Source organism: Aplysia californica, unplaced genomic scaffold, assembly GCF_000002075.1.
Source record: "Aplysia californica isolate F4 #8 unplaced genomic scaffold, AplCal3.0 scaffold00526, whole genome shotgun sequence".
Lineage (NCBI taxonomy): Eukaryota > Metazoa > Mollusca > Gastropoda > Aplysiida > Aplysiidae > Aplysia > Aplysia californica.
The window spans coordinates 61,247-88,988 of record NW_004797796.1 but is presented as its reverse complement, the minus strand read 5'-3'; the positions used below and the strand labels follow the sequence as shown (position 1 = coordinate 88,988).

Genomic DNA, 27,742 nt, shown 5'->3' with positions numbered 1-27,742 from the left:
TTTCCTTTCAGTCCACATCTAGGAAAAGATTTCATACTTTTTTATGAAGTGCTGTTTCCAGCCCTGATATAGCTCAGACTTTGACCTCCTCCACGACTGATCAGATGGGTTTCAAACTTACATATTGCTTTTAGTTTGTTAATGCATTTAACTGTTTTGGAAGGCTCTTGCTTTATATTTTCCATCATTTCATGATTTTAAATAGAAAACCTTATGGGGGGGTGGGGCAGGCAATTGTAGAACCCCAGTCAGATTTGCATTAAGTCAAATTTTTAATGTGAATTCTGCTTCCATCGGTTGTACGCAATTGATGATAAATAGTGTGAAAATGCTCAGGTCTTCATTTGTATGTGGAATGTTTGATCGACTTATTGTAAATGACGTGAAAATACACGTTTTTATTTACACGTATACGTGGTATACACATTTATTCGCCACAATCAGTTCGTAAAGTAATCTGAATCTCCTGGTGTTCTGGAGATTCTGATTCCCCCCCCCCCCCAAACTCCAATTTTCAGGGAAGATTCTGGGGAAAACTCATATTATAATGGGTCATGGAGGGGTTGGCAGGTCTGAAAAAGACACTCGCATCAGTCATGCCTGTGTTTTTTGGGTTTTTTTTTATAGTAGAGGGTTTTACAGCGCTCGCAGCTGCATAAGGTCATATGAGCGCCACATGCCTGTGTTGCAATTATCTTTATCATAAAGAAAAGTGCATTTTTTGAAACATTGACTTTTACCCCAGAATTAGGCTTTGTTTGATTTTTAGTGTTTTGAATTATTTGTTGTGCTGGGTTGTTGTCCAACTTTCTTGATAAATACTTTTTTCTGTTGTTTTTCTTTAATATATTTGTTTTGTCTAAGTATTATGTGAGTTTTTGTCGAGTTCCTTTAGAAATGAGTTCAATTTTGTATGAAAATTAATATTTTGAGAAAAAGAATATTGCAAATTATTTAAAATGCATCCAGGGTGGTGTTTCTTTACGGTGCTGTTGCATCTTTCGTAGTCTCAATCTTAAATTGTTTTATATCTGCTACATGGTCTTAATCTTTGTTTTTCCACTCACAGTAAAACAAATTTGATGAAAAAGGATGCTCTTGAAGAGGCTGTGAAAAAAGGAGGAAAGGTAAGTCTACAATTAAAAATTTTTTTTTAGATGGAACCACGGCTCAGTCTGAACCAATAATGATAACATTCTTTTGGTTAATTTGGTATCCATTTTGGGCTAGTTTTTTGTGGTTCTCAAACAAAATTGGGTTTTTCCAATCTCCCCATTTCTTTTGCCTGTCAACTTGTCTTTTTGTTTGCAGTAGATTGGTGTTATTAAGGGGGCCTCAGTGGTTGAGTCGTTGGTGTGGTGATCACCAATGGTATTTGTGTATTTAAAGTGAATGTAGTTTGTCCTGAGTTATATACTGTGATTTTAATTCTGTTCACCTTTGTAAACTGCAGATTTGAAAGGTCAAAATAAATGGGGTTTTATGGTTGTTTTATCTGTTTTTTGGGGGGGCCTCTCCTTTACTCAGACAACAGTGTGTAAAGAGCAATTAAGTCCTTCCAAAAATACTGCGTTTTTTAAAATTATTGATGTCTTATATCATGTCCAAGCTCAAACCCACTACAGCTGGTGTAGTAGGTACAAAAGACTCAGTGTTGGTGATAGTGAAAAGGAGAAACGTGATTTTGTTGTTAAACATTGAAAGCATTATTATGTTGCTTTTGAAATATCCTAGAGTGGGTACTGCAATCATTTTGTTATTGTTATAATTAATGATTATTATAGATAATTATTAAATATAAGTATTATCATCATCGAAATTATTATTTTCAGTTCAAGTTCAAATTTATTGTCCGATACTAGTGCCTGTCATGGTGCCTCCTTTTCTATCCCATTGTTTCTGTCTGTATGTCTTGCTTTTTCTTGCAGCACTATATGACTGTTATTGTGCTGATATCATCCTTTATGACTCAAACCCTGCTAACCCTGCCTGTGTTGTCCTGTTCAGAATGGCCTGCTGGCGACCCTGTGCTGCCTGTTGTTGTACATCGGCGAGGTTCTGGGGGCCCTCAAGTGCTCGGCAGACCGGCCACGCTCCTTCTCACCTCTGCTGGATACAGAGCCACTTCCTGTGCAGGAAGTGGATGGAGAGTGGGCGGAGGAGATGACGCATGAGGATGAGGACTCGGCCGGAGAGGACTCTGTGAGTAACACTTTCTCACTGTCTTTGCGGTGTATTGAATGTTTTGTAATGTAATTAGAATTCTGCTGTCTTATTGTCTGTCCATGGACTTCTTGTTGAGCATGCAGCAAGCAGTGAACATGCTTGGATCACAAGGCAAGTGTACCTTTTTTTACTGATGGCAACGCATTGCTCTGTTGTTTGACATTATTATTGATTAGTATTGACATCATGTGGATTCATTCACGACTGTACGGGTGCACAGTTCACTTACTTGATACCTTGGTGGACTGCTGTGCAGTGGATCCTTGCTCTAATCTGGCACCGTGCTTTGTTGAAATATTGGTAGTTTGGGGAGTTTTCAAGGCTTTCCCCTCACTTAGCTCCATCCTACTGGAGATGAATGTTTGACTTGGAGGTACTGCCTCATAAATTACTCCTACTGTGTTGAAAGGGATGTTAATCTATATATATATATATATACCTACATATCAGGATTTGTTATATTATGGTCCGTATTGAGAAGTGGATTGAAGATGCTACAGATGTCAAAATTACCATTATATTTTATCCCCTGATAGTTTATTCTTGTCTTGTTTACGAAGTTTGACAAGAGAAAAGAGAATTCAGTAAAGTATTTTGTCTTTGTGCATCAAGCAACCTGACTTTGGATTTTAGATTTCATTTTAAGTGCTTTCTGCATTTTCACTTCAATGAAGAAACTGTTGATTATTGCCTCGTTTTCAATTGAATTTATCACTATTTTTACATTTCATCAGGATGAAGAAACCTTGAACAACAAACTGTGTACATTCACTGTCACACAGAAAGAGTTCATGAATCAACACTGGTAAGAAAAATGCCCAGTTGCAGTCTTTTGTAGTTGCTCTTAAGTTTACTTAAGTTTCTGTACTCATGCTTATCTGTTGACAATATGTGTTTTGGTTGGGGAAAGGAGTCATGAGATGCATGTGAAGTGATGAATCAGTATATTTTGTTAAGTGAAAGATAAGAAAATTCTCAGAGTGTTTTTGCCCTTTGAGAGTGAGACAGAGATAGATCTAAAGATAGGAGAGGCAGACCAGAAATGAGGCTGAGAGAGAGAAAGAGAGAGAGAGAAAGAGAGAGAGATTAAACGGGGAGCTCCATTAAAATTGTGTTTCTGGGTTTCATTTCTATGTTTTATATGTAGCCTGTATTGGAAGTAGTTTCGCTTATCCATGGTATTATTGTATTCTTTCCAGGTATCACTGCCACACATGCAAGATGGTGGACGGGGTTGGCGTATGCACCGTGTGTGCCAAAGTCTGCCACAAGGACCATGACCTGACCTACGCCAAGTTTGGCTCGTTCTTCTGTGACTGTGGGGCCAAAGAGGATGCCAGCTGCAAAGTAGGTCATCTTGTTAGTGGACTAAATTTATGTGAACTATCATTCACTCTCTTTGTCTGCCTTCTTGTTTGTATGTTTGATCATTTGTTGATCCGTAAGTCTGCCTGTCTTCAAAGCTGCTTACCTGTCTCTTTGTTCATCTGTTTGTCTGCATGTCTAGCTCACTTTTGTAATGATTAATGATAATGATTTGGCTTTAATGTTTTCCAGGCTTGTTAGGCATTGAGAGGGTAAAGGGGCTGAGGAGGGAGGGGAGAACAGGAAATGATGATGATAATGCTTTTTGACTGTATTCATTTCCTCAAAATTTGAATTAAAGAAAAAAAGTGGTGTATCTCTGAAAAGTCTTGAGTACCTCTTTTGAAAATTTATGTTAGTGCAGGAGCAGAAAGACAGCCAAAAAAACCCAATCAAAATACAAAATAGTATTTTTTTAAAACTTCGTGACCTCTGACCTCAGGCCCTGGTCAAGCGCACTGCTCAGAGTGGCTTGGATGGTGGGGTGAGCAGCTTGTCACAGTCGCCCTTTTCAGCGGAGGGCATCATCCAGCAGCACAGCTCCCTGAGGCGTCGTGTGTCCACCACACCCGAGGTGGAGAGCAGCAAAACTGTTGAAGGCATCAAGTCTCTGGAGCTTATCACCAAAGCCAGGGAGTCACTGGCTCAGCTCATTGGGGTGAGTTTTTTGTTGGATGGGATGTCGAGGGGGAGGGGGGGGGGATTTTTTATACCTCACTATCCAGAACTAGATGAGATAGGATGGTATGCACCTTATTTATCTTCTTTTGTAGCCGTATGATAGTTCTAGTTATACTGGGAAAAGTCGGTTGGTAATGTTTTATGAAATTTCACTCCAGACTTGAAAAATAAATGTATGTATGATGAATTTTTTTTTTAACTTCTCAACACAGTTGCTGTTTTCATTAAGTTAATGTTACTTCATAGGAGTTGTACAAGTCAATTATGTGTTTTTTAATGTAAAACGCTTTATCACATATTTATTATCATTTTATCTGTTTCAGACTTACGAAGACAAGTTGCTGAGCATATTGGTAAGCTGTGTGCACTGACTGATGCACTTGATGTCTGTTGCGTCCTTTGTCTCAGTGTTATAACTGAATCTACTGCGTGGGTGGTTGGCGGGTGCTCTGGTGTGGTTTACTCCTTTTTTCCAATATCGAACATCTATCGCCTTTATCTCTCCTGCTTCGTTTGTATGTTTGTTACTCTCTTGTAACACCTCTAATCTTCGGCACTTATATGACCTTATTGTGTTGCAAGTGCCGTATAATGCCTACTAAAACTAAACTGAACCTACTGTATGTTAGTGTTGAAGGAGAGGACAGAATCTTGTTATGCAACTGCATTTAAATCTGTAGTAGCATAACTTGTAAATCTTTGGGTCTCTTGACTCAGAAAATTTATTTTTTTAAATGTTAAAGTGGGTGGTTGGCGGGTGCTCTGGTGTGGTTTGCTCCTTCTTTCCTATCAAACATCTATCGTCTTTATCTCCCCTTCTTCTTTTTTATGTTTGTTACTCCCCTGTAACACCTCTAATCTTCTGGTCTCATGTGACCTTATGCAGTTGCGAGTGCTGTAAAACTCTTACTAAAACTAAAAAATGTATCCTTTGATTTTAAAAGTATTTTTCAATAAACCTGATATGATGTGGAAAGAAATTTATAGGCTTTCTATTTTTTTTTTTAAAACGTTCCTCCATACATGAGGAATATCAAAGGATCAGAACTTCATTATTAAAAATAGAACTGTACTTATAATGATATCTCTTTATATCTCTGTTGGTTCTTTTGTTTTATATATTCTTGTTGCTGTTTATCTAGTGCCATGTTGTAGGAGTAGATTTCTTTATTGATACTGTTTTAACTTTCATCAGACATATTATAGTTGAAGCCATATGTCATAGCTGTTTCAATTATTGAAATTTTCTAATCTACATGTCACAACGTTTGTCATTTTAAAGGTGGGACATAAATCGTAATGATGAGTTGATATTAGAAGTGGGATATCCATCTATCGGTGACTGGTGTAATAAGAAAGGCATAAAGGTGGAACCCCTAGGAATAAAGCAGCAGAGAAAGGTCAAGAGAATGTGGTGGAGAAATACAGAGGCACGTGCAAAGAAATGGTTGAAATTTGGACTCCGAGAGGAATCTGTTCTCTTTATGGAAGTTTAAGGGAAGAGAGACATGTGTTCCTCAAGAAATGCTCATGCAATGTTTCCACAGAATGCTTCTGAGACGGTGAAGAACACAGTTCAAATCCTGGAAGAAATTATCCCAGCCCTGAGTGAGAGCTACCAGGAGATGTCACCAGTTGGCAGCAGCATGCGGGCCCAGAGGGCTCTGCGAGATCTGCACCAGCTGCCCAAGCAGGTGGAAACCACCACAGACCAGCTCATGGTGAGACTGTCAACTTTGTGCTTTGGTTTCAAGTATAAAACTATAATGCTGTTGTTGTTATGTTGTTATCGATCCAGTTCTTTGTGTCATGGCATTGAGGACTGGGGTGTCTGTGGACTGCCTGCCTACCCTGAGAAGGGGCCATGCTCATTGAGGATACATGGTACAAGGGTTTTCACGAGGCTGGAAAGACCTAACTGCCCTGTGATCGTGTAATTCCGGTAGGGTTCACGTTACCCATTCCCCGCCACCAATGGCTACTGGCTATAGTTGTCTACTCTTGCATGAGGTTTCGGTCAAGTGAGAAAGCCATTGGATCGTCATGTCCTGGGTCGTTGTGCCTTTTCTAAGAGGTCCACGGTCAGAAGGCAAGTCAGGCACTCCGCTCGATCCATCCTTGCATCCAGACCTCCTCAGACTGGCTGGTTCCTTCTCAGCCACAGAAGGTGTGTTGATAAAGAGCAATAGGGGTGTTAGGAAGATTAGACACCCACTCAAGGGAGAGTAGGGGTGTGTTAGTGAGGAGCATAGTGTCTACCACACATCGGTGGGTTCTGCCTCCTGCACCTTGTGGGGCCACACCTGCTCCCATCGTGTTGTTTTAATCCCTCTAGGAAACGGGGGGGGGTTGGTTTGTTGGCGCCAACAACTTGCCACTCGCCAGAGCCGTGTCAGTGGAAACAGGGACCACCACGGGCAGGTACGGTTGGCTGGATTGGGAGAAGCTGTTTGAGACGCTTAGGCATTTCTCAATATTTAAATGAGACCCATCACCAGTCCTTGATCCCCAATGTGTAGATGCAGGACTAGTCATTTTTAAACTGGACGTAATGACTGAAATGTGTATTTTATGTATATAAAAAGCTGCCTAGAAAGTATTAGAATTCTTATCCTTTTTAAAGACAGTTGTATTTTAAGATCACACTCATGTTTTATTAAGACCTTATCTTTTATGAAGGCACCTATCTTTTATGAAGACACCCATCTTTTGTGAAGCTTAGTGTCACCTCATGGAGATGCTCATCTATATATAAAAGTGGACTTGGGAGGCTTTGTGCACAAATCCTCCCTTATTACCTAACCCACACCTTTGAAACTTTGCAGGCGTCCACAGCATACATGTGGCTAGGACCTAACTTTTAAAATTCCACGGAAACTGCTTTACCTGAATTTTCCTAAATGCTTTGTTGCGTCCTCACATAGTTCTAGACGTAGGCTAACTTACGATCCCCAATTTCACAGTCTCATTAAAAAAAAACCAAAAGTGAGGTTTCCGTTCATTAGCCGTATGCACTATTTCCACAAGTAAAAAAAGAAAACATGAGGCTAGATCTATGTGGGTCGCACACTTAAAATAGTGCTCAGTATTGTGCGACAATGTGCGATAGTATCGAACAGAAGTACGACTTGAAATAAACAAATCTGGCGGATTTTCTAAAATTACAGAGACAGAAGCGTTGGCCTACAACAGCGATCGGCAAAATAAAGAAATTTAGCTTTTTACAGCAAAACTGTCTCAAAACTGAAAAACGAAGGGCGTCCTGATCTGGAGAATATTTTAAAGAATCTTTTGGTGAAAACCGCATGTCCATCGATGCAGCCATTAAAAAACATTTTGAATAGCAAAATTCGGCCACCACAAATAGATAATAGATTTAGTAACTTGGAAACATGTGTGTCACTTTTCTCTCAAGATTTATTGCTCCATTCCAGTAGAGAGTAATAAATATAGTAGGCCACTAACTTTCAGTTGATGTTAATGCACCGATCATTCCTTTCATCGAAAGGGGACCCAGCTAGTCTTTCATAAAATTTCTCTTCCTACCTCTACTATTCCTGTACTCTTGTTATGATAGCATAACTATTATGTTCCGGAACCTTTTATGCCAAAAATTTTATTAAGAAATTTAGGTTGAATTAACTCTTTAGAAAAAGATAGATGGATGTAAAATGTCCTAAGCCATTTTTGTTGTTGTATTATAATTTAGATTGCAGTGTGTGAACTTTGTCACAACCGGTGTGACTTCTGACATGGAAGTTCAGGATTTTTTCTTAAGATTTGTTCAGGCTCTGTTACTTTATCTTTTCCAACTTAGACGGTGACCTTGGGCTCCCAAGAAGGGGCGTTTGAGAATGTGCGCATGAACTACAGCGGTGACCAGGGTCAGGCCATCCGCCAGCTTATCACGGCCCACATGCTGCGCCGTGTCGCCATGTGTGTGCTGTCCTCACCCCAGGGCAAGAGGCAACACCTGGCGGTCAGCCACGAGAAGGGCAAGATGACTATTCTGCAGCTGAGTGCACTGTTGAAGCAGGCTGACTCCAGCAAGAAGAAGCTGACATTGACTGTAAGTTTGCTGCTGGTTTGGAATGTGATGTTTTTAGTACAGGTGTATTTAATCCGTTGACTGCTATTCATATGAAATCCCCTGCTCAAGAAGTTTCAAGTCACAATCTTTAATTGACGTTTGTTCGCTTGTTATAAAAGACACTGGTTAAACTATATATCAGTAGAAAGAGAAATAAAGAGATGACTGCATTCATTGACAAGACCTGCTTAGAAGCAGCCATAACGATGTAAACAAAGTGAATGTACTGAGACTGAACAAGCAATCCCAATTCAACATGTTGGCTCTGTTTCACACGATGTGTGTTTTATCAGGAGTAACACTGGCACTTAAGAGAAATGAAGAGTTGGTTTCATCCATTGACAAGATAAAGTAGAACAAGCCATAATAATGTAAATAACTTGAAAGTATTGAGACTGAACAAGCGTTCAGAATTAGCATGTTGGTTCTGACTGTCTTTCACAATGTGTTTAGGAAAGACATCACCTCACTTTGTTTTATCGGTTATATCTATATACTGATATGACTTTGTAGGTAAAACATAAGCTTTCATGGGAGGTTCTTTCCTTATTCAAAATTTTGGCTGCTGTAGGGGTTACGTTTACAGAATGCTGGGCGGTGGATTATCAAGACATATGAAATACATTTACAGCACAATCAAGGGGTTAAATGTGTTTTATAGGTGTGTTTCCGTAGGGATGTGAAAGAAATTTAGGTGCTAAATTACCAATAAAAGTGAAGGTTTTGTACTGATATCCACTTTTGATAATTGTTTTATACTCTTATCAAAGAAAAGAATCTTCTCAGATCATTTAGGAGGCTGTTTACTCGTTGATTTCACTCTTACTTAAGCCAATACCAGACTGGATGAGATTGGTCCTAGCAGAAAGATTGATAACACATTTTTCTCAAGTGGGAGTCAAACTCATGACCTCTGCTTAGAAGATGGAGAGACTATCAGGTATACAACTGATGCAGGTATCATATTTTGTGTTTTCTATTCCTTTATATATTTCTGACAATAATTAATTCACTTGCATCCCCCCCCCCCCCCCTCCAGCGCCTTTCGTCAGCACCAGTTCCCTTCACAGTTTTGTCAATCACAGGAAACCCCTGTAATGAGGACTATCTGGCTGTTTGTGGACTCAAGGTTTGTCTCCTTCTGTTGATGTGCTACAATCATTTTAAGTTTTTCTGCATATATTTCAGTAGAGTAAAATTTTGGATACTCAAAGTACAGGCTTCATCACCACCACAAAGGTCTTGTTTGGTTCTTCAAAGGTGATGTAAGTCAATTATTCCAACAATAAGGCATTCAACCCCAGGGGCGAAGCGTCTATATAATCAAATAATCACTGCTTCCCTTTCTAATTTTGAAACATTGTCGCTGTCAAATTCATCCTTAAACGTAAACCTCATAAATTAAATGTAAAAAGACGTTCGTAACCAACAACGAACAGTATGCCTAACATTCAAAACGGTTTCACGGCCACAGAAATAGACTCCTCACCCCTCTCGGGCCACTCCATAAGCAGTTGCAAGCTTTGATTTTAAGTAAGCTTAAAGTGAGGCTGGAATAGAGTTGAAGGGAACATGTGCATGGCAGTCAAAGCTGTTTCATTGCCACATATACCCTGTTCACCCCTTTAGGGCCACAGTTAAAATCAATCACAAGCCCTGATTAAGTAAGCTAACTAACACTGGTCGAGTCTACTTCACAAATGTGAGGGGAACTAGCTCTTAATAATCTCTTGACTGCTGCTTGTGCTTGTTTTTTTTTCCTCGACTTTTTACCGTCCTATAATCAGATAGTGACCTCGATTATGACACCAGCTCCTGGCCGCGAAAGGCTAACAAAAACAGCCAAATGTGAAATTTAAAAAATAATAATTGTCATGTTCTACCAAAGAGTTAGACTCACTGGTAGATCTATAACATATAGATCTAGTACTGACATCTCTGCTTCTTTGCTTTGTGTTTATGTATTCACATCTAAAGTTAAGTTTAATTTTAGTGGGAACTGATATTTAATAAGATACTTTCCCGATTATTTTGGCGGTTGAACATACAATATGAATTCCGGATTTGTTTTCATTCACAACTCAGAGTCGCCGCCTCGAGTAAGATTCTTGTGTGATATCTACAGGCCATATCTGGTCCCATTTCACTTTGATTACCCTGTCAAACAGGTCAGCCTTCGCCCCTGTTCAACCCTCAGGGTGTTGATAGCTGAGTAAATCGGCGGTAAGTGTCGTTTGTAGTGTCAGGGCTGATATTAGTACTCTAGCTCTGAAACATCAGAGGAAAGTTTTGCATTTAATTGTTTTCATGTAAAATAATTTTTGGAAAAGTTTAAAAGATCATTATTATCAGTCTATTAATTACCTCTTTTTGGGGGCTTTTTTCACTTTCCTCATGAGTACAGGACTGCCACGTGATGACCTTCACCAGTTCTGGTACAGTGGCGGACCATCTTGTGTTGCACCCGTCTTTGGCCACTGGAAACTTCATCATCAAGGTGTGTGCTGAGAACATAGGGGCTGAATTTTGCATGACTGAGCAGTCACGTGATGTTTTGTTGACTGTCTGTTGCCCCCTTCCATAAACAGCTTGCATGACTTCTCAAAGTTTCCTTTGGACTTGAACCTCTCAGTTCCCTAAGGGACTTGAAACAGTGAGCCTGTCAGACTCGTACTGCTATCATTCACAGGTTGTCAATGTGGCAAGCTATCAAGTAACCAGGAAATTACTCAGAATTGTTTGTCAGCTGTACATAACAAAGTTTTGTTGTCTCAATGTGGAGAAAAGTTGCGCTGATTGAATAGTAGAAATGCATAACCACTTAACATTACTGTTGTGTAAGATTCCCCTCAGCTGAAATATTTCTGTCTTGTCTGCATCTTGTTAAATGCTCCTTTGGTTACTTCTGTGAGATCATTTGGAAACCTTTTAACTATTACAATCTTGTTTCTTTGAAAAAAAAAAGGTTATTTAAGCTTCAGATATGCACCTAAAAACAAAACAAAAAATAGTTTCATTTTTAGGGTAATACTTGACTTCTAAATACATGCCTTTTATCTCATTTGTTGTGTGTGGTTAGAGGGCAGCACTTGTGGATCCCTGTTTGGTTTTTTTCCTCTCTATTGTTTCTTACCGTTGATCTTGATTTTTCTTGCACTAAATGGCGGTTATGGTGTCAATATGTTTCTTTGTAGTCAACTTAAGCAAGCCTAAACCAAAAACTTATTTATATGTCTCGTCTTTTTCCTCCCAGGCTGTGTGGCTTCCCGGCTCCCAGACCGAGCTAGCCATCATCACTGCTGACTTTGTCAAGGTAAGAGCAGCCGATGCATTCTCTTCATGAGGAGTAGGCTATCAGCATCAAAGAAAAAATGTTGATGATGTCTTGACTTTTCGAAAGGTCTATTTTTTAGCTGGAATGACTGATAGAGCAAATGTTTACTGTTTCTGTATTTGGAAAACAGGGACATGTAATGCTATCTGGATTTATGTCCAACAGCTCTCACTTGTTAACACCTCTAGTTTGTAGTCACCTCACAGCATCTTTCAGTTTTTGTATTTTACATCATGACTTTGATCTATATGTACTTACTGTTTGTTAAAGAAGACCTCCTCTCAGAAGTCTGTTGTAACAAACGTGTTTGTACTCTGGCGCTTTTATCTTGTAGATTTACAACCTAGCAGTGGATGCCATCAGCCCCCAGTACTACTTCCTGCTGCCCAGCGGCAAAATTCGCGATGTGACCTTCATCTTCAATGATGAGAGCCGTGCCATGGTCCTGATGGCCTCTTCAGGTTACATTTACACTCAAACGCTGGAGGACTCCAGCTCTGCCCGACACGGACCGTTCTACATCACGAATGTGCTGGAGGTCAAACATTCTGATCTCAAGGTGAGAAACGACCACATCTCAATGTTGTCTTAAAGGTGGTTATGCCGTATTTGAAATAAAAGTGCAATTTACTGTCAAAGGTGAATACTGAAAAGGCAAGAAAGAAAAGAGGGATGTTAAGAAACTTTCAATGTCTGCTACCTTACAGAAAGATAATGCTGACAGGTGAACCACTTTTTGAGCAACAGGGTTTGATAATGATGGAGATGGGCAGTGGAATAAAACCTTACAAAAAGTTACCCCGACCATGCTCAAGCTTTAGTAGAGTTTTTCAGAACTTGTTTTTTCTTTGTGGCTTTCATGAGAGATGCAAAACCACACGCTTTTTAAATGAAAGAATTGTAAGAAAATTATCTTTTTATGTGTGCAGTTAGATTTGAGATATGTATCTTTCTAAAAGACACAGATTTGGGCCTTGACTAGGATTAGGTTTGTTGTGAATCCATAAGCCTAATCACAATGCTACTGATGCCAACTATCAGTATGTACATGGTTGTTGTTTTGTCTGCAGGATGTGAATGGGCAAGTGGCAGGCGGGGGTGTGTCGGTGTACTACTCCCATGCACTACAGCTGCTTTTCTTCAGTTACACACAGGGTAAGGAGGACAGTTGTAATAGTTGTTACTATGTGTTGTTGGTGTCTTTTTTGTTGTTGTCGTTGGACACACAGATAGTGCAGTAAATGTATGGCTAGGATATTGTGAATATGACACCAGTTTTAATCCCCAGTAGGGTGTTCTTGGGGAGTTTTCAAGGCTCTTCATACTCTTGGCTTGGTCTTGTTATGTTATAGGAACGGAAGCATTTTATTGTTTCTTAACACTCATAATATTGATCTTTCAGAATTTTGTTTTCTTCTGAACCATGTTAAGGGTGACTTTATTCTCATTCTTCTGGTTTATCTCTTAATTGAACTTTGTTAGCAGTTTCTCAGAAATTTTGCTGATTTGGAAATTGAATAAAACATGATTATTTTGAAGTGTATTATAAAGGGTTTTTTCTGTTCAGAAAAAGAGACAAAATTTATTTTGAAATGTTTTTCTTGTTCACAGGTAAGAGCTTTGCTGCCCCTGTGGCAAAGGATTTCTCAACTGTGACCAACCTGTTTCCTATCTCTTTCAAAAGGTAAGTTGTGAAGAGCTGTCTGAAAAATATCTTTGAGCATGATCAGAAGATGGCGAGTATGGCCCACGAAGATGAAATGAAATACTGAAGTGAAAAATAAAGAAAGAAAAGATAATTTTATATATAAAGGAAACTTTGTTTTTTGGTGTCTGTCTTTTTTAGTGGTATTGAAAATGGGTGCTGAAAAATTTCTTTAAAAATCATGCCATATGAAGAAACTTACTAAATTCTTTTATTCCTTCCCTCTCTGTTGACTTTTCGTCTTCATGTGTGTTATCTTTCTCTTCCTCAACAGCAGCAACGGCAGCAGCAAGGGGGGCAGCAGTCAGCCCCTTGTGTCATGGTCGGAGGTGCCGGGTCACACAGGCCTGCTGTACTGCATGGCCCAGGCCACCAACAACCCCATTGTGCTCATGGTCAAGCCACACACCATCATGCTGCAGGAGATTAAAGTGCAGCCTGCCAAGGCAAAGGTGAAAGGCAGAGAGGGTTGTTGGTTTTTTTATAGGGGGGGGGGTAGAAATGGGGTTGACAAACAGCATGTGCTGGAATTGATTCATGGAATATTTGCATCAATTTTCATTAAAGAATAGAACTTCAGTTTTTAAACTAATGTTGCAGAAAGAAGAAAAAAAGAAATCCATTGTTTTTTAATATAATGTTTCTTTTCTTGAATGCAATGTTCATTTTTTTCACTGCTTCTTTCCTTAGTCTCAAGAATTTTTATAGTCTGATTTATTTTTCAACTGTTTGCCATGTTGTTTCTATTTCAAAAGACCCAAAGTTTGAAGGATTGAGTTTCTTTCAGTGCCTTTCAAAACTGTAGTACTGACTTCAAAATTGGTATTTACAGTTGTATTGTTATTTACCTCATATTATCTAGCACGCTAGAGCACTAGTATTTGATTATGTTTCTAATGTTTTGGCAACATTTTTTCCGCTCTAGATCCAGGATGTGGTTGCCATCCGCCATCCGGCTTCAAATTCTGACCAGGTTTGTGGTTTTTACCTCTCACACCTCATAAGTTTGCTGTGGTTGCTCTGTGATACAATAGCTACTTGAACTATTCTGTCTGATGTTCACATTTGATCGCTTTTAAGGACAAGCGGGCTAACCCAGATTTTGGGGGTTTCCAGAAATCTTGACCTGCACCAAAAGTAGGCATTGCCCTTCCTATAGGAGAAGTTTGGTTTCAGTGGTGTATATATTTGTTTGGTTATAGAGAAAATTCTTCTTGTCTTTTAAAGAAAATGAACAAGGGCAAAAACTTTACCTTTAATTTTCTAGCATTTTTCCGGATAACCCCCATGTGCTTTGAAGCGAACATTTGTTGTTTTGGTCTTGTTATGGTTTAAAATCTGTAGACCGCATTTGGTTAATTAGAAATTTGTTATGTTCAGAGAGATGTGTATTCATTGCATGCTGATAAGTGTATTGGCCACATACTTTCAAACCTTTTATAGATTCGGCTAATTTGGTGGTATGAGTTAATGTTAGTTATATCTAGGAGAACCTTGCCTTCTTTCCAACCACCTAGCAAAACTTACAAAAATCTTTACCCAAATATACACATGTGATATTTGCTTCAGTGTACTTTGTCTGCCTTCTTTCTTCCTTCTTTACTCTTCCCTCTGAGCTTAGTGCTCTGCCTTTGATATGGCTGGTTTGTGTCAAGTTGAGCTCCTGAAGAAATTTCTGTGCACTCTTACATTATAATTGTCTTTTTACCTTATGGGTCCAGCATCGCACCACCATGATCTTGTTGTGTGAAGATGGAAGCCTGAGAATTTACATGGCAAACGTCGAGTCCACTAACTTCTGGATGTCGCCGTACCTGCAGCCCCAGAGCCCCATTTCAGTGCTGAAGCCTATCAAGAAGAAGAGGATTGTCAAATCTGGTACGTTTGTCTTTAACCTAAAATTGACAGATATTTACAAAACTGGGTAGTAGTGAAGAATATATGTTCTCAGGGGAGCTTGCCCCTGCTGTTTTCAGTACCAGTACCTAAGTCCAACATGTGAATTGTTGAATTTGAATACTCTGTGCAAAATTGATATTGGTGTTACTTCTGTGTGCTATTAATCATTTTGAAGGGGAAAAGAGAAACTGTTTACATTGGTATATTGTTATGATTTTAAGACTATTTAGATTCTTGTTGTTGATTTTAGAATAAAGAAACTGCCCCTGCAGCCATTCGAAATTAAATGTGAAAACATCGAGCAAGTGTCTGACTATAAGTATTTGGGTGTTACAATAGACAACAAACTCAACTGGCATGTCCACACTTCTCTCCTGCATAAAAAAGTGAACAAAAGACTATTTTTTCTAAGGAAGCTAAAGTATTTTAAAGTTGATAAAACATTGATGTCCATGCTCTACCATTCAACCATAGAAAGTATGATCAATTTTTGTATAACAGCATGGGCCGGGAACACAAGACAACAAAAAGAAAAATTAAATCGACTAATACGGAAAACATGTAAAATTTCAACATCTACATTCCCCTACTTGGATGAATTGTACATAACAGCTTGCTCAAAACAAAAATTAATTCCATCTTTTTAGACAACAAACATGCCTTGTTCCCTCAAATAAAAACATCAGTCAGAAGTAAAAGACTTAGGCTTCTGATCTGTAATAAAGAAAGATACAGAAAGTCATTTTGACAATCATCTATCAAAATGCTTCCATCTTAACCATCTTGTATAAGTATACTTTAGACCTTTAAGCATACATCAAAATAACATTGAGTGTGTATCTAGCTTACGATTATTATTGTTTATATTGCTGCTCATTTATATTATGCATGTGATTGTAAGCCTACGTGTGTGTGCGCGTGTGTGCGCGTGTGTGTGTTTGTATGTGTGTGTGTGTGTGTACACGTGGTGAAACACCAAACCAATGTGCCGGGATCTAGACAATAAAGATGTATCTTATCTTATCTTATCTTATTATTCTGCAGCATTTCATGAGCTGTTTGATTTTTATTTTCTAAAGATTTGAGAACCTGGCATTTTGCAGTTTATTATTAGTAGAACTGTAAATGAGAGTGCTGATTGAAGTTTTTTAATTTGATATTTAAAATTAGTTATCTCATTATTAAGACCTGTCTCTTTGAAATGTACACTTTATCAATTACAGTTTGACGATTTCAGTTTGATAATGATAGTGGTGCATCAGAACTAAACTTATCCCTAGATGATCTATGAATAATTGTTTCCTTTTTAGTATATGCAGATAGCTCTTCGCTCCGCTTCTTTGCTCATGATGTGATGTGCTTGTGTTTTTACTCATATTTGAAAAAAGTCACTGTTCAATTTATGATGTATTTCTGGCACCATCGTTCAAATGGTACATGTTCATTGTTTCTCAGTTTTTCTGTGATAGGTAGTAATCTTTTGTATGGTGTCTTTATATCAGGTCGACCCACGAGCTCCGTGACTTTCCCTGTGGATTTCTTTGAACACTGCCAACACTCAAACGATGTGGAGGTGAGCTTGTAAATTTTAAAAAATGCTTGATATTATTCTATGTACTGTCTGTCTCCATACTGTTTCAGCTGAATTGCAATGACAGTAGTTGTGGTTATGTGAAAATAAAAATGAATAGAAATGATATGCGTCTAATTGGTAGTAAAGGTATTCATACCTGATCATTGTGTCATTTATGATATGAAGGTCATTGTGATTATTGTTACATTGTATTGGACTGATTTGATTCTTAGTAACATTTTTCATTTGAATGGTTCATTGCTATTCTGCAGTTCTTGTTGTATTTTTCTCTAAAAGGGTTTGACGACTTTGACTGGTACAGGCAGTTAATAATTTAATACAGTTAGATTTTATATCATATGTTGTTTTAACCCTTAGAGGACTGACTTCTTTCCCCTTATATTTTCCCTCTGTGCTGAATTTATTTAGGAAAAACGCCAGGTTTGCACATACACTTTTTTTTGCCAATAACCTTTTTATTTGTCAAATTTTCTAATGAAGGTAAGAATAAAAGTTTTAGAATATTGAAAGTTCTTTATGAATATGTGAAGCAAAAAGTATTTTGTGAAGTTATTGTTGTAGTAGTGGTGTTGGAAATGACTGAATAAAAACTGCCGGTTCATTAAATCTCTAAATCTAGACCAGAGTCTAGACGCTTCGTAGGCCTATGTTATATTCCACAAAGTGTTAGCTCTAGCATCAAAACCCTCGAAATCATCTTCCGATTCAAGGAAAATACGTGGAACATCTTCATCTGAATCTGATGTGACACTATTTTCATGTTTATCGCGATTTTCCGACTTCACTATCACTTGACTTTAACGTGAAACAAAAAACTCCTCACGCCTCGATCGAAACCCGTGACAAAAAAAATGGCGGGTGAAATCAATTCTGCGTAGCCTACTAGCCAGCAGTATAAAAATTAGTACTTTGTTCTTTTTGTATATCGCGTTATACTATGCCAATGTCTATCACCACCGCCGGTCGCGATCAGCACTTTACGGAAATTCGGGCCGGCGCGATCAGCCATCTAAGGGTTAATGCTTTTGTGGATTTGTTCTTTCTTCAGTATGGTGGCAATGACATTCTGCAAGTGTACAACATGCAGCAAGTGAAGAGCAGACTCAACACCAGTGGCCTCTACATTGCTAGTACCAAGGTAAATACTGGAATACATTCTACAAACTGGCTGCTAGGGATATGTAATTTTTCTATTGTTTTTAGTAGAAAGAACAATGTACTCCTGTGCCTTACTATTTATTGATTTTTTGATTGAACACATGGTTCATAAGATTACCTAATTTTCAATAACTGAAAATGAGAGGGTACTGAAGGTTCAGATGGGAAAGTACCTGCAAACGTTTTCTCTGCCGATTAAGTGTATGTGGTTGTCCACAAGCATGATCATTTGTTATTCATAAGTATATTAATTTCCCATTTTGCCATCACAGATGATTGGTCTCTGCTGAATTTTTTTCATTTGTTATTTTGGCTGCATGAATGATTTCTCTCCTGAATATCTTAATTTGTCCCATTTTATCCCTGCCAGCCCACTGGATTCACTGTGGAAGTGACCAACACAAACAGCACCACAGTGATGGTGGGTCTGCGGGTGTTGGTGGGCTCACAGAGTTCAGAGAGAGCCCCTGCCTACGTGGAGGTGTTTGGCAGAAGTACTCACGTTCAGGTAAGATTTTTCTGTTGTCTTCACTTTCCTTGCCAGAGTTGGGCACAAGTCATCTCAGACGTGTAAGCCACTTGTAAGTGGCATCAGTTTTTGTTTTTGCAGTCATGCAGAATGCCCAGAATATTAAAAAAAAACTAATTTCTGCAAGAGCTGTCAAATCTTTTCGTTCGAAAAAAAAGTGCAGAAAAGGCTCAACTGTTATTTAAAAAGTTTTCAAGCTTCCTCTGGTAATATTGGTATCACCAAATGGTTTGAAAACTTTTTCTGGTTATTTGTTTCACGTTTTACACAAGTTTCATTTTTTTCACCGTTAATATATCTAAAAGGGTTAATTTGCATGTTATATATTCCGAATTTTGAGTGGGTTTCAGATCACCATGAAAATGATAGAAAATAAAAGACACCTGGACCCATATGTGGCTTGAATGCCCTGCCTGGAAACACTCTTAGATGACGAATATTCCCAATTCTTTATGTCCACTTTCAATATTGGCAGGTATAATTCGTGTAGGTATTCTATATTTGTGAAGTGTGCTGACAAAATGAGTTACTTCTCGAAATCCACAAATGGAGATATTGGCCAAAAATCAACTCTAGGGTCTAATTTGAAGATTTTCTATTGATGCCAGATTCCTTAAGTAGAACATGCCCTTTACTATTTCATACTTATAAATTTTAAAAACTTCACCCATAAAAAGCATGATGTATCAATTTCCATAGGGCTTGTATTCAAGAAGTAACTCATTTTGTCAGCATGCTTCACATTTAATCATTTTATTTGTGCTTATTGTAAATATGCCATGATAATAGTCTTAGTCATTTATCAAAGTCTTGAGTAAACCGAGAAAAAAAATGGCATAAATTTATGTCTTTTCCTGAGCCCCATTTATATGGTTATGCTGCCTTTTGTCTTGGTTTTACAAAAAAAATTTTTAGTTGTTGATTTACAGAAAAGTTCAAAAGCAAATATTGTATTATTTCTTCAGTTGAATTCAAGACCAAGATGGTTTGACATCCCTTTCACCCGCGAGGAGTCACTTACAGCAGACAAGAAGTTGAATGTCTTTTGTAAGTATTGACAGGGAATGTTTGTAGGACTATTGCAGTCTTTCAACTTGTCTCAGGGCATAGCTATTATGAAGTTTTCTGTTTTGTTTTTGACTACAATTTTGTGTGTATAAGCTTTCATTGTAATTGATTTTGGTTGTGCATTTTTAACATTGTTGGTCCTGGATTTTTGTGTTGTAAGTTTAGTAATTAGTACTTGCAGTTTTCTTCATGGGTTTTATTTAAGTTAAAAAAAACCCAACAAAATAATAGTTTTCTGTAAGCATTTAGAAGAAGTTTGAGAACATCTCCTGATTAGAGATTAAAGACAAATCCTGTAATGAAACTGATATTAACATGAAAAATAGTTAAATAGCAAAAGCAAAAAAATGAAAACAGGAAGCCAAACCAACAGGCAAGATATTGGTGCTGAGACTTGAGAAGTTCAGGAAAAATAGTCATCATTTACAGATAGAAAATTAACCCCAAATACTGATATTGAACATTCGAAATGGGATGAGGGATGTAAATCAGAAGTGGTTCGCTGTCCCACCAATAGCTCTTGTACATGCTTACTGTGTCTTCCATCCACCTCCATTTTGTTTGGTTCTGTCAATGAAGGGTCTGGTGGAACAATGAAACCCATCAGTGTGCAGCCAGTCGTTGAAATAGCTTAGTTGTGTCTATGAGGGTATTTAGCCCATGTTAGACAAGAACAAAAAACAAACAGATGTTCATGAGATCTGTGGATATTTCAGTTGGCTGTAGTGCGGACCCCAACTCCATCACTATGGTGGACTCTGTGAAGATCTACACCAAGACAAAGGAAGTGTTTGGCTGGCCGGAGGAACAGGAGGACTTTCCTGAGCCTTCTGTGGCCTCCTCCACCACCTCCAAGCTCACCAGTTCCTCCAACGGGGCCAGCAACGCTGAGGCTGAGAGTACCCCGGCTGCTCCACTCCCCATGACTGTTGCTGACAAGTGAGTTGCAGAAATAGAAAAAAGTACCCCAAGCTGGCTGGGGGGGGGGTGGCGTGGCTGGGGGGTTAATAGGGAAATATATAAATGGTCCCACTGACAGAGGCCCAACTCCTCTGGTTGATTGCCATGAGCCATTTTTGTGGCTTTAGGATGGCACATTTTTTGCTCCTGACTTACTGTTCAGATCTGTGAACCGAAGTGTTTTTGAAAGTTAATTTCCTCTCCACTCCCGTTTCATGATGGATGGGTGGTTGGTGGGTGCCCTGGTGTGGTTTACTCCTTCTTTCCTATTAAACATCTGTCAACCTCCCGGAGCGGTACTACTGACTGAAGTGTCTTTAGGCCACTCCAAAGGGGGGACATTTACATGTTCTTATGCACAGTAGAATTGTAAAGGGGCTGATTCATCAGTGTCATGCTCATAACTGTGTCTGAACTGCAACAGGGAAGGGCTGCTTTTTCTTTCCTATTCCTTACTATCATCATTTGTCCTCTACTTCTTTTGTATTTTTGTCACACTCTTGTGACCTGCTATTTCCGGGGTGCCTTGATAGTCGAAGCAGACTTTGTGCTGTTGAAGTTGGAGGATGAGCAGAGTAAGTCTGATTCCCTGTAAGAATTTCTCTGTTGACATCCATCCCTTGGTGCTCATATGATCTTATGCAGTTGCGAGCGCCGTAACACCTCTACTAGAACTAAAACAAAACATATGTCCTCCTTTTCTCTCCTACTTTTTTTGGGGTGTTTTTTACTCTCTTGTAACCCCCCTAATCTTCTGCACCTTATTGACCTTATTGTGATACAAGTGCTGTAAAACTTTCCCTAAAACTAAACTGAAACATTTCATAATGCGAAACAAGTTTCTCTTTCTATTGTATGGTGTTCCACTTTGTCTCTGAACAGAATATGTTTTCGTCGTTTTGGAAAGTCTCTGCAATGCTGTTTCCATGTCTCTGCCATTTGTTAGAAGAAGGACACATTGGTAAATACTATTCTATTAGGGATAGTGGAAAGTGAAAACTTTGTTGTATTATCTTTCCGGTGTCTAATGAAACAAGGTGCACAACACCAATTTAGTCAGAAAAGTAACCAAAAAGACTTGATACGAAGCTTCTTTTGTGCTGTATTGTCAGCACTTTATCCTTTTACCAATGTACCTATTTGCCTATGTTTGTCCTTCTTCAATAAGATGGTTTATCTCCCTTCTTAAGCTCTGGGCAATATTCTTTCCCTCCCCTGTAGTGCAAATATTGTGCTTTCCAGTTTGCTGAGCAGTGCTCTTGAGGTTTTGGATGGTGCCTTCACTTTGGCGTCTCCAACTGATGAGAAAGATGGCCGCAGAGAAAAGACGCTGGCTCTGGCAACATCACTGCTCACCCTGACCACCCCAGATTTGGTTGAGATTCACACCAAGTCCCTGCTGGCTTCTCTCTTCTCCAACAAGCTGTCTTATCACAACCACAAGGTACGTGGCAATCTCTTGGGTAAGAGCGGGGAGACAGATGTGTGACAGGTCTGGAGAGACAAAGGCAGTCAGATGACCACAGGGCACTTCAGTCTTTGCTTATTGAAATGGTTTCTGTGAGGCTGATAGCAGGATGTGAGTTCATCTTTTCTTAAAACTCAGTAAGGCTTTTTAAATGGCTGGGCCTCCGAATTTAACATCAGTGTCTGTCAGGCTTGGCCAATTGAGTGAGGAGCAATTGAAACTCCTCGAAGAACTTCCAATTCAAGTACCATTTTATGAGCTTGAACCAAGGTCATTGGCATCATAGTCCTGTGTGATGCCAGCTAAACTAACATTGAGCCCACTACTAGGTGCATAGCGAACTCATGGGTAGGAGAGGGGAGAATAATTGCTGGTCGTTTTTGAGAGACACAAGTGACAGAATTAATCAGATGATAGCACGATAAATACTTTTTTTGGTTATTATTTTATGTACTCAAAACTCAAAATTAGAGAGGGGCAAATTATTCTTTGTTTTGATACAAAGTATTTGTCAAATTAATGCAATAGGGCCAGCATTTGTACTTACTGGTCAATGGTCTACATCCTGTGATAGTGGCTTGTATCTAATATGTATTCTATCTCGTTATTTTGTCTCATTTAGATGCTGAAAATGTCTCTTTGCTGCTATGTCTTTTACTATCTTTTGTTTTGAGATAGGTCTTATTTCCCCGTCGCCACCCCCAGTCAAGTTAAGTAACATTTAGTCACAGGTTAGCAACAGAATATGGCTGTAAAAAGTCATCAAAGGGAATTAATTGGAAAACAAAGAACATTGCATTCTTGTTTTCATCCGTTCCTGATGTCTGTCAAAGTTTTATTTGCTGAAGTCTTAATTAGAAAAGAACAGTGCTAAGTCTATTGATTTATTTAATTTACTTTCATAGTTTTATTTGTGCACAGTTTAGAATTTTAGAGTCTTAAAAACAGAATGTAATAGCTTGAGTGTAACAATGGATATTTCTCTCTGAGCAGGATCAAGCCCAGCTGAAGCACGTCTTGTCGTGCCTTGCGGCGCCAGACATCACAGGGTTGGACGTGGAGGCGTTCCAACGCATGCTGGTCACTGTGCGCTCTGTCTCTGTGTCCAGGCCCAACAACCTGGTCAGGTTTGCCGAGAACCAAGGTGCCTCACAGGGTGAGCTTTGTCTTTACACTCTTTTTTTTTTTTTTAAACTGTGGTGGGTTATAGATAGGCGGCCACTAAAATGAGAACCTTTTTCAACAGTGTTACCAAAGACTCAATGTTTATCAAATTCATTTCCCTCTGTCTGTTGTGAAATGGTTATGCTCCTCTTTGGGCGCAAAACTTGCAAAGGGAACATTTTGTAATCAGTCATTAAGAAATGAGATATACTTTATCAGCCTTTTCTTGAGAAAAGTTAAGTGTGCTTTTTCCACCTTCTGTGACAGAAAATATACATGAAAAGCATAATATCAATACAATCCCTCCAATAAACATATATGAACACTCTATGCTCACACACAAACAGACACAGACACACATACATACTCTGACTTAAACTCGCATACGCACACGCACAGACATTTCTAAAACAATACGAGGGGGGTTCAATAAGTCTTTGGTCTGGGTATGAATCCTGCCTTTAAACTATTTAGACCAAAGATTTCTTGAACCCCCTTCGTATGTTTTTTTTGGGTTTTTTGTTGGTATTCTGTCTTTAACCATTGTTTGGATGAAAAGGTATTTTGTAGTGGTTTTAGAAGTATGCAGTTAGTTTTATTGTGAGCGAACACCCAAATCAGTTTTTGGGATCAGTTTTTGAGACTTAGTTCTATAATATTTTGCTCAAGACATGTCTGTGTAAGAGATATTGACCTTTTATATGAAACTGTTCACCTATCCAAGGCAAATTTTGAAGCCATCAACTAAATGTTTTTAAAAATACAATGAAAAGGTGTTCTGTTACCCTTAGGTTATGAAGTGAAATATGTTGCTTGATCAACAGTGGTGTTAGCATACCTAAATCTGTTGTAGTGTTCTCTGCTCTGTGTAAAATTGCTGACTTCACATATGCTTATCGTGACCCTCAGCCCTGGAGGTGACGGACCTGGAGGAGGAAGCGGCCTCAGAGAGCGATGAGAAAGTCTGTGTCCCTGGCCTTTATGCCCTAAATGAGACCGAGAAGACACATTTCACAGCCAGGCTCGTCGATGCCTTCTGGAGGCTACATGCCTCAAAACCTGCCAACTCCATGCTGGCTCCTGTCTGCTTGCCAGGTTGGAAGCTCCTTTTTTTACATATATGCAATTACTGATACTGTCAATTCATTTATTTATGTTAAAAGTGGTATAGGGCACCTTTAACTTGCCAAATTTTTTGTGGTTTGAGTGTTGGGAGAAAGTTGTCATCAAGTATTGGGAGATGAAGAAATGTGGAAATTTGTAAGTTGTAACTAGTTCATATATTTAATTTTTTAAAAATTGTTCAAGGAATTCCTGTATATTATTAGTTTTTTCTCTCAGATGTTGTGGTTACTTTAGAACAGAATGTTGGTGCCTCGTGGTTTAAAGGAAAGTCTTGGTCTTGCCATATTTCTACCCCTCAGGCTACATCTCTCACCCAGCTAGTTTTTACATGTTTTAACTTTCCTTGTTGGACTGCAGAGGTTGCCCTGGCATTATAAAAGTAATTCGTGTCAGTCTCCTTATAAACCGCCCAGTGGCAGCTGTTTTCTGACTTTTGTTATAGTCGACTATTTATATTGAAAATTAAAATGATTGTTACAAGTTTTCAATTCTACATAGCTTTGTTGTGAAGGTATAGGAAATCTTAGAAATGTAAACATTTAGAGACAAATGCTGAGCAAAAGTATTATTCCTTTAGTTTATGGCCTTTTTTTAAATACAAAATTAAAATTCGATACCTCAAAAGTATGGAAGATTTTTTTAAACTGTTATGTACATGGGGGCTTGATGCCCTCAGTGATACAAGTATATGTGGGTATGTTCAGTGTGTCCCCTTACCCTTCCCCTTTACATACTCACAAAAAAAGATTTGAGAGCAAATCGCTTTTGTGCCGTTGCGATTTGCGTAGTCTTCAATGAGGCGAAAACATATGATGAGACCTCTTGTTTTATCTTGCCTGTGTACAGGTCTGTCCAGCATTGATGTGACGGTCAGCGCCCTGGTGGAGGTGATCCATGCCTTCACCCTGTGTGACCCTGAGTGTGTCCAGCTGGCCACCAAACACTATATGCGCATGTTGCTCTGCACGGTGAGTCTTGTTTTTTTCCTCTTTTTTTTTTTTGACGCAGTGGGTATAAGACATACATAGGTATTTTCAAAGGTAGCGCGTTCTGTTCAGGTTGACAAGTAAAGAGGAAAGAAGTCAGAGATGACACAATGAAAGTAAACATCAGAATATACATGTGAGATTAGATATTCACATGTTTTATTCCTCAGCAAACTGGGTTGCACTTGCCTCCTATGAATGTGTATTGGGCTTATTTGTTGGTGACATTGTTTCTAGTAATTTAAAGTAGGTCTTTCTGAAGATATTAATGTACTAGTTGAAGGTAGTCATTTCTGAAACATTAGTTTGCTTGTGTTCCATTGTTTAAGGGTGCCGATTGGTTTACTTTTTAATGACATTCCCTTTCCTCTCAGTTTCTTGTCTTCTAAAAGTGCTTTGAGTTTTGTAGCTAATGAAAGGTATGTCGACTGTGCCCAACTTATCAGAATTTCGTAAACCTTCATGGAATGTATTTTTCTTCAGGATCCTGTGGTGAGCTTTGCCTGTCGTCAGGCTTTGATCCGTGTGCTGAGACCCCGACACAAGAGGAGGCGTGTGTTCATTCCTTCGCCTCCACACCTCACACCTCAAGGTAAGTTATTGTCCTCTGCTTATACTCTTATTGCAGTGATAAGTTGCCAAAATATGTTTTGTTACTCCATGATTTATCCGAGAAAATTCTGAATGATTCATTCGAGAAAATTCTGTTAAATATCATGTTAATTTTGTTTAAAAAATAAATAATTATTCACTTCTGTTGAGCATATCACAAAACCATTCTTCAAAGTTTTCATGGTATTATAGTCTGATGTGAAATTTGACAATGACCCCATGATACCAAATTGTTCTTTGACATATTTTTTTTCAAACATTCACTTAAGAATACTCGTCGAACAAATCTTCCCAAAAAGTGATGTACTGTATCTGATTGAAAGTCATCTGTTTGCCTTTTGAGGGGAAAATCCATTATAAGGCACTGCTACAGATATGACAGAGATTCTTTGTTTAAGACATTACTTGACACAATTCATTGTAAATGGACTGTTTGTTCTGACATGGGACAGTTTGTTCTAACGTGCAGATTTGTTCCTTCTTGACATTGTTTATTTATTCTGACATGTCACAGTGGGTTCTGACATGTCGCTGTTTATTTGTTCTGACACCACACAATGACTCTCCAGGCCCAGAGGAGATAGAGGATGAAGACAGCAGCAAGGCAGAGAAGCCAAGCACGCCTCCTGCTGCCATCTACCTGCCCCCTCACCAGGAGGAGGAAGCTGAGGTCAGCATGCCTGTCTTAGAGCCAGACCAGGAGCCTGAGCCGGACGACATCTACGAAGTTGTGGTCAGTGAAGTGATTTAATTTTGTTAATCTTACTTTAAATTACTTACTATTGTTTTATCTAGATTATCCACTGACATGTCGTCAAAGAGTTAAGGGCTAGTTTTGTGACAGACTGATTATGTGGTGATAGTTTCAGGGACTGGTTTTCGACAGTGTGATGAATTCGCACTGTGATGGTAGTTTAAAAGACTGGCAGAGTTGATGACTGTTGTTGTGACAGACAGGCAGTATAAGTGGTCAGTAGTGTTACAGACTGGCAGGCAGTGTGGCAGACAGGTAGCACTGTTGTAGTGTAACAGATAAGTAAAATTGGAGACTAGTAGTGTAATGGTGTGTTGCGAGCGCTGTAAAACCTCTACTAAAACAAACAAAAAAGTGTAATGGTGTGTGTTTGACTAGTAGTGAAGCTGATGGGCAGTGTGGTCAGTTGTCTTGTAGAGCAGTTGTGTGATGGTAGTGCAATGGAACACAGTGTTTTACACTTGCAAAGTGATAGAGTATCAGTATGTTCAAGTGTTAATGAACTTTTTTGCCCAAAGCAATCAAATTTTTAGTCTCTAAACTCACAAAATGGAGTGAATGTCGAGACTGTAGGCTGTTTTAATCTTCGAGTCTACTCTTAAAGTTGATGTAAGATTCCCAGCTACTGTTTTGCTAGTAATTTAGATCCAAATAGGTTTACAAATATTCACGAGCAAACTTAAGTTTCATGATCACTTCAAGTACTTTATTTGTAACCTCTTCTTGCTGTCTGTTGTAGGACAACAACATGATCATGGAGGAGGGCGGAGGTCAGGGCAATGGCATCCCAGGACTGGAGGACCTATGGGGGATGGATGCAAACTTCCCACCCATGGTTGAGATCCCTCCGGATGCTGACGATGAGACTATGGTGGAGCTGGCTATAGCTCTTAGCCTGCAAGAACAGGTAATACATGTATTTTGATGTAGAAGCTCAGCACAGGAAATTTGTTTTGGTTAAGGCAACATGGTTTTGGGAGAGATGATGACTAATTATGATAGTTTACTTTTACACTGGGTATTT

At 38.9% G+C, this 27,742-nt stretch overlaps 1 protein-coding gene across 1 annotated transcript in view; it reads left to right on the top strand.

Annotated features, from left to right (window-relative positions):
- The window catches only part of LOC101864706 (E3 ubiquitin-protein ligase UBR4), a gene marked incomplete in the record, with an annotated part of 129,570 nt that overhangs the window by 46,446 nt on the left and 55,382 nt on the right, over positions 1–27,742 (top strand). Inside the window, 29 exon segments of the mRNA XM_013086956.2 lie at positions 1,070–1,127; positions 2,008–2,202; positions 2,961–3,031; positions 3,426–3,573; positions 4,034–4,249; positions 4,596–4,625; positions 5,820–5,993; positions 8,090–8,341; positions 9,402–9,491; positions 10,767–10,859; positions 11,616–11,675; positions 12,031–12,255; positions 12,767–12,851; positions 13,308–13,380; positions 13,676–13,853; positions 14,327–14,374; positions 15,123–15,279; positions 16,803–16,873; positions 17,943–18,032; positions 18,423–18,560; positions 19,547–19,628; positions 20,366–20,588; positions 21,852–22,053; positions 23,071–23,233; positions 24,151–24,336; positions 25,213–25,334; positions 25,836–25,944; positions 26,534–26,697; positions 27,458–27,625. Of these exon segments, the coding sequence (XP_012942410.2) occupies positions 1,070–1,127; positions 2,008–2,202; positions 2,961–3,031; positions 3,426–3,573; positions 4,034–4,249; positions 4,596–4,625; positions 5,820–5,993; positions 8,090–8,341; positions 9,402–9,491; positions 10,767–10,859; positions 11,616–11,675; positions 12,031–12,255; positions 12,767–12,851; positions 13,308–13,380; positions 13,676–13,853; positions 14,327–14,374; positions 15,123–15,279; positions 16,803–16,873; positions 17,943–18,032; positions 18,423–18,560; positions 19,547–19,628; positions 20,366–20,588; positions 21,852–22,053; positions 23,071–23,233; positions 24,151–24,336; positions 25,213–25,334; positions 25,836–25,944; positions 26,534–26,697; positions 27,458–27,625 (3,871 nt within the window).